Source organism: Cricetulus griseus (assembly GCF_003668045.3).
Source record: "Cricetulus griseus strain 17A/GY chromosome 1 unlocalized genomic scaffold, alternate assembly CriGri-PICRH-1.0 chr1_1, whole genome shotgun sequence".
Classification (NCBI taxonomy): domain Eukaryota; kingdom Metazoa; phylum Chordata; class Mammalia; order Rodentia; family Cricetidae; genus Cricetulus; species Cricetulus griseus.
The window spans coordinates 192,996,054-193,004,710 of NW_023276807.1; the positions used below are offsets into that span (position 1 = coordinate 192,996,054).

The 8,657-nt window shown below is 39.9% G+C and overlaps 1 protein-coding gene across 1 annotated transcript; it reads left to right on the plus strand.

The window, feature by feature from the left end:
• The first annotated feature begins 165 nt into the window (after positions 1–165).
• Pde12 (phosphodiesterase 12) lies at positions 166–8,576 on the plus strand. Its single transcript, XM_027389628.2, has 3 exons — positions 166–1,608; positions 3,281–3,359; positions 3,895–8,576. Exons 1-3 carry the CDS (start codon positions 304–306, stop codon positions 4,335–4,337), a joined length of 1,827 nt encoding a protein of 608 aa, XP_027245429.1. The 5' UTR covers positions 166–303; the 3' UTR covers positions 4,338–8,576.
• The last annotated feature ends 81 nt before the right edge of the window (positions 8,577–8,657 follow it).

Here is an 8,657-nt window from a genome sequence, read left to right on the forward strand (position 1 = left end):
TGTGATATTTCCCTCCGGCACCTTTACACTTCCTTCTCTCTTTGTTTTTAACCCTTGTTGAATACCAACAGCAAGGCGCGTGAACGTCCACACGGGCGGCTATGACAAGAACGAGCGGGTAGTGGGACCTGGCGAAAGTGCGTGTCGGAAACACCGTGCGCTTTCTTCTCCCACCGCGACTTCTACGGGCCGCAGGCCGGAAGTTCCCGTTCTGAATGGGTCTTGAGCCGGTGGCCGTCTGTCCTCTATGTGGGCTTAACACCGGGCGACTCTTGATCTCGGATCAAGCCGACCGCTAGGTTCATGTGGAGGCTCCTAGGTCGCGTCGCGCTTCGTGGGGTCCGGTCGGTGGTGGAGCGGTGCAGCCGGGCCGAGGCAGCGACTGACGAGGCGGTGCGCGCCATGGAGCGCGCTGTGGTGCGCTGTGTGCCCTCGGAGCCCAAGCTCAGCCTGTCCTTTGCGTTGGCCGACGGCAGCCACAAAAACATGCAGCGTGACCAGAGCGAGCCTCTGGGCCGGGCCCTCAGCCGGATCGCTACCAACGCTCTTAAGGGCCACGCGAAGGTAGCGGCTGCCAAGAAGAACAGGAAGAACCGAGCCCACTCGAGCGGCGGCGCGGCCTGCGCGGCGGCGGGGCCTGAAGCGGCTGCGGCGTGCGAGCCGGTGGTGAAGCTGTACTACCGAGAGGAGGCCGTGGCCGAGGATGTGCTCAACGTGGATGCCTGGCAGGACGGCGCGGTGCTGCAGATCGGCGATGTCAAGTACAAAGTAGAGCGCAACCCGCCCGCCTTCACGGAGCTGCAGTTGCCGCGCTACATCATGGCTGGCTTCCCGGTGTGCCCTAAACTCAGTCTGGAATTTGGGGATTCCGCCAGCTCCGTGTTCCGCTGGTACAAGGAAGTCAAACCCGGGGCGGCAGAGCTTGGGGACAGCGGCCTCGCGTCGTCGTCTCACTCTTTGCCGTCTTCAACTTGGACCGAGACCGGTGTCGAAGAGCGTGTCTACACCCCGAGCAATGCTGACATAGGGCTGCGGCTCAAGCTTCACTGCACTCCGGGCAATGGACAGCGCTTCGGGCCAAGCCGCGAGCTGGAAAGCGTGTGTCCGGTGGAGGCCGGGCCTGGCACCTGCACTTTTGACCATCGACATCTGTACACCAAGAAGGTGACAGAGAACTCCTTCATCCGTACTGTCTCTTACAACCTCCTGGCAGACACGTACGCCCAGACTGAGTTCTCTCGGACAGTCCTGTACCCGTACTGTGCCCCCTACGCCCTGGAGCTTGACTACCGCCAGAACCTTATCCAGAAGGAGCTCACGGGCTACAACGCAGACCTCATCTGTTTGCAGGAGGTGGATCGCGCAGTGTTCACGGACAGCTTGGTACCCGCTCTGGAGGCCTTCGGGCTGGAGGGCGTGTTTCGAATCAAACAGCATGAAGGCCTAGCCACTTTCTACCGGAAGTCAAAATTCAGCCTTCTTAGCCAACACGACATTTCTTTTCAAGAAGCCCTGCAGTCGGACCCACTGCACAAAGAACTACTAGAGAAACTGGCTCTGAACCCTCTAGCGCAGGAGAAAGTACTCCAGAGATCGTCTGTCCTTCAGGTCAAGTAGCTCTGCCTGTTTTCTTCATACTCACCCATGTTTAGGGGTCTTAGGAGTGGAGGGATGGGATGGTGTTAGTACTTATCATTGAAAACTATCTAGATTGCATTTCTTTAAAGTATGTTGGCCCTAGTGTCTTATACAGTGTTCATTTATCCAGAATAAATTAAGCACCCCTAGTTAGTATGCCTAACCCTGCAGGTTGTCTTGAACAAGATGAATGGAGACGTTCTTAGTGCTTAAAAAAATAGGTAGAGGCCAGGTGGTGGTAGCGCCCGCCTTTAATCCCAGCACTTGGAAGAGACAGGCTCTAAAGCTACACTGAGAAACCATGTCTTGAAAAAACAAACAAAACCCCAAAAGATCCAGATAGATACACATGAAATTCAGTAATGATAGTAACTTGCCAAGCACTGTTTTAGAGCACTTTAAAGCAGTTACAAGTATAAGTGCCTCTTGTTTTAAGACCTGTTTCATATTTATTGCCTAGATTGTAAAAAAAAAAAAATCATTGGCTTTTTAGTCTGTTTTTACAGATTATTGTTTCATAAATGAGAAAATGTTCAAATGCTGTTACTCTAGTTCATAGAAGTATGAGCCAGGATTCTTAGCCAGTTGACGAGGCTAGAATTATTGTTCAGGGTGTGAACTGCTTCTTAGCTTAAAACTGTCTTTGTTATTTTTTTGCTTGTTTTTGGGTTTTGTTGATTTTTGAGACAGGGTCTCACTGTGTAGCTCTGAATGTCCTGGAACTAACTGCATATGTAGACCAGGCTGGCCTTGAATTAACTGAGATTCACCTTCCTTTGCTTCTTAAGTGCTGGGATCTAATTGGTGTGCCGTTACACTGGATCTTGTCTTTGTTTTATTTTATTTGCATCGGTATTTGCCTGCATGTATGTCTGTGTGTGAAGGGTGTCAGATCTTGGAGTTACAGTTGTGAGCTGCCATGTGGGTGCTGGGAATTGAACCCGGGTTCTCTGGAAGAGCAGCCAGTGCTCTTAACCGATGAGCCATCTCTCCAGCTCCTTGCCTTTTCTTTAAAAAATCTGCCTGACTCCAAGGGCATGTGCCTTCACACTTAAAAACAGTATCCAGTCCTAATTTTGTCAACTAAATGTATTTTTTCATAATGGTTCTATATATTGGTTACTAAAATGTTACATTTACTCATGTTAACATACCTTAAAACTTGCAATATCAGATTTTAAAAGTATCTTAGTTTTCAAGGGACTATGAAATAAAATAGCTCAGCCTACAGTTTTTTCTTTTAAAAAAGATTTATTATACAGTGCTCTGTCTGCATGTATCCCTGCAGGCCAGAAGAGGGCACCGGATCTCATTATAGATGGTGTGAACCACCATGTGGTTGCTGGGAATTAAACTCAGCACCTCTGGAAAAACAGCCAGTGCTCTTAACCTCTGAGCCATCTCTCCAGCCCACCTACAGTCTTAAGTGCAAATTATTTTGAAGGGTGGGGTGTTGTGGCACCTGCCCATAATCCCAGCACTTTGGAGGAAAAGGCTGGTGGATTTCTGTGATTTTCAAGGCCAATCTAGTTTACATAAAGTTCCAGGACAGCCAGAACTATATAATGAGAAACTGTCTCAAGCAACAAAAAGTTTTCTCAGATTGGCAGACCAACTGAACTCTTGGTGTTTCCTATTGTAGATTTCAGTTCTTCAATCTACAAAGGACTCTTCTAAAAAGATATGTGTTGCTAATACCCATCTCTACTGGCACCCAAAAGGTAGGTTTTATAAGTGACTTAATGTTGTTAAAGCTGTTTTACACACACACACACACACACACACACACACACACACACACACACACCTTGCTTTTAGTTGATTTTTTTTTTTTTGATAGAGCTTTGAAATGTATGTTGGCCTAGAACTTGAAATCCTCCTACCTCAGCCTTCTCACAGCTGACATTACAGGTGTGTACCACTACCCCAGCCCTATACAAACATTTATCTTGAATGTCACTCAGATGCTGTAGGTGATTATTTATTCCATCAAGCCTGATGCCCTGAGTTCAATCCCAGGGACCCATATGGTAGAGAGAGAGACTAATTCAATGTAAATTGCCCTCTGACCTCCACACAAATTCCAAGGCACATCACATCCCACTTGTCACATACTCAATGTAAAAATGTATGTGTGTGTGTAAATGCACATACATATACATGTTGAATGTTACTCAGGTACCATAATTTGTGAGGGGTCCCCCCTCCTTAGAGAGGGCTTTAAAAAGTACTTACAGTAATTTTGTTTGTTTGTAGGTGGATACATTCGTCTCATTCAAATGGCAGTAGCCTTGGTTCACATTAGACATGTTTCATGTAATCTGTATCCTGGCATACCTGTTATATTTTGTGGAGACTTTAATAGTACACCGTCAACAGGAATGTATCATTTTGTCATCAATGGCAACATTACTGAGGATCATGAAGACTGGGCTTCCAATGGGGAAGAGGAAAGATGCAACATGTCTCTCACACACCTTTTCAAACTGAAAAGTGCTTGTGGTGAACCTGCTTACACAAATTATGTTGGCGGCTTTCACGGATGTCTAGATTACATTTTCATTGACTTAAATGCTTTAGAAGTTGAACAAGTGATTCCGTTACCTAGTCATGAAGAAGTTACCACCCACCAGGCCTTACCTAGTGTTTCTCATCCTTCCGATCACATAGCACTGGTATGCGATTTAAAATGGAAATAGATTTTGCTTCATTTGTCTGAAAGGGAAGCTAGTTACTTTTCAGAAAATTTAATATGAATCAGAGCTTATATATAAAAATCTTCAAAGAGGAAATCTAGACACTAAACTTTAGTATGGTCATTCCCTACTAGTTCCAGATGGCTTTGTTACAGAACCAATTCATAATGTTTGCATCATATAATATCTTTATCCTCTTTTTAATTTCCTACATTTGGGGAAAAACATATTTATGACTAGCGAAGAAAAAAATGAATTATTGTGTACATTTTATAAGTTTTTTTAAGCTGGTAATTAAGATTTTTAAGTACTATTTGAATAATCTCATAACTTTTCTTTCATAATACATTTTACATTGAATTATGTTCATATAACTGAGGGAGGAGGGGCCATGCAGGTAAAAAGTGAAAGACTTCAGAGAGACATGGAATAATACATTAGTCTATCACTACCTCAATTTGTTTAGAATTTATTATAATTTTAGAGCTTTAACAAAAGATTAAAATATGCCATTACCAATTTTTATAGCTTCTTTATTTTTCAGTTGGCTAGGTATTTTCCTTCTCTTTATTTCTAGCATTTTTTTTTTAGTGTACAAATGATGGCACAAATGCACATAATTTGTGTTCTCATTTGCACTTCAGCCCATTTTAATAGTAAGATGTAAGCACAATGGAGTATTCAAAGGGAGCAGCAACATAACTTGATTCTCTTGTCTTCACTCTTACTATTGAAAAATATTTATAAACATACAGGGTACATGACCATATGATATGAAAGAACAGAGCACAATTATTTTATGAGAAACTTCTGATAGGGGCTTCAAGTTATACTTGAACCATTGAGCATTTCTATGCTGGAAGTGTTTTCAAAATTGTAGTTTTTATAAGTAGGAAGAAGGGAGCCAGGCATGGTGCTTTATAGTTGCAATCCTAGCACTCAGGAGTCTGTCAGGTTGCTTTGAGTTCAATACTAATCTGGATTACACAGTTCAAGGCCAGTTGGGGCTACATAAATATAAAAAAGGGGGACAGTGGGCTTTTGCCAATATCTGAAATAAACTTTTTTATAGACTTAAGCATTATAGTTTGAGTAACAGAAGAGTGCCACATAATTTATATATAAAATTTAATGAAACCAAACATTTGAAGAGGAGAAATTGCAAGTTGTATAGATTAGTATCTAGTTTAGATAACTTAAGTTTTACTAAATTTGTTGTCACCATAGCTAACTGGTAATGCTTTAGCTATTGCTTTTGTTATTCAGAATTAACTGTAGCGTAGCTCATTATTTCTGCAGTTAATTTCTGGCTTAGATAGTAAAGGCCTCTCACCTCAAAAAGAGGTATGATTTTCGAGTCTTGAAGCCCCTATTTCAAAAATTTTCATTTCTAACCCAATACTGTAAGAACTTTCCTCTTTTGAAAAATGTGTCTTTTCACCCATATTCTTCTAATGTAGTCTGTGTTTTCATATTCTATCAGGTACCCTGAAGAACATTTTATCTGCACTAAAGGGTGAACCTCTTTACTCAAATTATTTAAAGGAAAATAATCATTAAGGTGGCAGTTTCTTGGGATCTTGTTTAAAAAAAAAAAATAGCTCATAAAAAATTGATGCTACCAAATTGTGCCTTCCTAAATATGGTAGTGGGTTATTTTGTTTGTTTCTCTTCCTGAGGATCAAATTCAGGGCCACTGAGTTACATTCCCAGCCATATATATATACTTTTTTTTAAAAGAGCATTTCAATGGCAGTTTATATAGTCAGTAGTAGTTCTTTTGCAAAACCAAAAAATTTTCAGGATTATTTCTGTGTTGCTGGGGAATGAACCCAGAAGTACTACCAAACTATATCAGCAACACTTTTCAAAATTTAGGTTTGTTTTGCTTTCAAATAAGCATATTGACAAATTTTTACACTGACTCTTAAGGAGCTAATAGTATTACTCAGCAAGAAGTCAACATTTTGAAAGAAAAATGTTTATAATGTGAGATTATTCATACCCACACACAAAAAAAATCATCAAGATCCTATATTAATCTTATGGTGGGCTTGAACTGTGGTCAGAGAAACTAGGATTTACCAAACATCCCAAGCCCTTAAATTTGATATTTGTGAATTAAATGATATAGTCAGGTTATATACAGATATTTTAGGACATTCAGATAATGAAGTATAAAGATTTGACTAAAAGTCAAATCTCCAGTAATCAGATGTTAGGATGACTGGAGTACAAAGATAGGCAACACTATAAAAGTTCTATAAATATCTTACCAAAATTTATTTGTACTTACAAGTTAGTACAAGGTATTAATTAGAAGTGTCTAAAACTATCTTTGTGATTGAATTTTTATATTACTTTTGGAATTTTTTAGTACATTTAATTTTAATATGAGAAATCTAGCAACTTTGTAGTAAACCACATTTTATGTCCCAAGTTCTTGCTGAAGGAAAAGTGAGTATTTTAGAGAATGTTATTCTGTTAAAACCAACTCTTACACAGTTGTCCCCATAAGAAATACTAACAGTTTGTAATTCATTAGCAAGAAGAGCATTTCTGGCTACAGTATTCTGGCTTTATTTACTTGGTATGTTTTTCAGGTTCATCTGTGTTACAGTCTCTACCAATACTTCATCTTCTTTTACAGCCAAATATTTTCTACTGCATGGATAATACATCTTGCTTATCTGAACATTTGGTGGGGTTGGGGAACCAAGACAGCCAGGCTCTTATTCCCATTTTAAACGGTCATCCTAGTTACTATGAAGTAATACTCTGACACATTTTTAGCTTTTGAAATTCTTGCAGTCATAACATGCTTTATTCTAAAAGTTAACCAAACCTCTTTTTCCAGAGCCTACCTTCAGCAACTGCTACTTATTTTTATGAGTTTGTTCCAAGTGAAAAAGGTCTTACTGCTTCCTTTGAAGAAAACTGTAAATATCAAAGTTCAAAAATATCACAACCTTGAATGTAAACAAAAAAATTATGGAAAAACCTAAGATGTTCACAACAAAAGGCCATTTTTTACACTTCATCAATTTCAGAGAACTTACTTTTAAATGGGAACGCTAAATCCAGGTTAGTAGATAGCAAGAATGAATACTCATTACTGAGAAATGAGATGATTATAATTGAGTATAATAATTAAATATATAATAAAAAGTTAAAGCTATTTGCATTTTTTTAAAATCCCTAAATTCAAGGTAACCTTTAAACTGTAAGCCAGTAAATTAAGTTGACATTTACCCTGTTAATAGGGGGTGGTGAAATATTACTTGACTGCCTTTAGTGTATTAACATACAGATGCTAAAATTTATGTAAGAATTACAATTTCAAACATTAAACTTAATCAGTTGAATTGGCTGGTACCAGCCTCTATATAACTAATAATGAATGGCATTTGAAACATTAAACTTGAGCCTGAAGAGACCACTGTGGTTAAGAGTGCTCACTTTTCCAGAGGACCTGGGGTTCATTTCACAGCACCCACATGGTGACTTACAACCTATTGTAACTCCAGTTCCAGGAATCCAACATCTCTGTTGGCATCTCTGGGTACCAGGCATACACATGGTACAAAGATACATGAGAGGCAAAATACCCATACCCATAAATTAAACTTTAAAAAGTTTAAAAGCTAGCAACAAAAACCATTAAACCTGTTAAGCTGGCTTAATATTACTTTCATCTATCTGCCATTTGGATTCATTCTGATAGGAACCTTTGTTGATTTGTCAAAACCCAAGTTCTGTAATGTTTTGTTGTTTTTGTTGTAGACAGGGTTTCCTTGTGTAACCCTGGCTGTCCTGGAACTCACTCTGTTTTAGACCAGGCTGGCCTTTAACTGCCTGCTTCTGCTTCTGGAGTGCTAGGATTAAACTGGTGTTTTTATTGTTGAGAGCTGTTGTTGGTATTTGAGTGTCAGACTGACACCTAAAAGAAACCTTGTACTTATAAGTAGTAATCCTGTTTGCCCTGGCAACCTTTTACCTACTCTTGTCTTCATGAAATGTCTGTTTTGGACTTTCATAAATGCAAAGAAATCTGTTCTTTGTAACTGGTGTCTTTCACTTAGGCTGTTTAGGTACTTCCATGTTGTAGCATCAATACCGTTTTTTTGTTTTGTTTTGTTTTGTTTTTTTAATGAATTTTCCATTGTTATACTACATTTACAAACTGATGGCCATTTATATTGCTTCCACAGATAATGTTGCTATAAACATTTGTGTATAAGATTTGTGTGGGTATTTTCTCTTGAGTATTCCTCTAACACAGGAGCATTGTTGGGTCATACGGAAAATATATTTACCTTTTGG

Bases quoted from the DNA above. Each gene is read 5' to 3' on its own strand.
- Pde12 (XM_027389628.2), top strand. From the start codon at position 304: ATGTGGAGGCTCCTAGGTCGCGTCGCGCTTCGTGGGGTCCGGTCGGTG. The intron at 1,609-3,280 runs GTCAAGTAGCTC...TTCCTATTGTAG, and splicing joins AGAGATCGTCTGTCCTTCAG to ATTTCAGTTCTTCAATCTAC. The intron at 3,360-3,894 runs GTAGGTTTTATA...GTTTGTTTGTAG, and splicing joins TCTCTACTGGCACCCAAAAG to GTGGATACATTCGTCTCATT.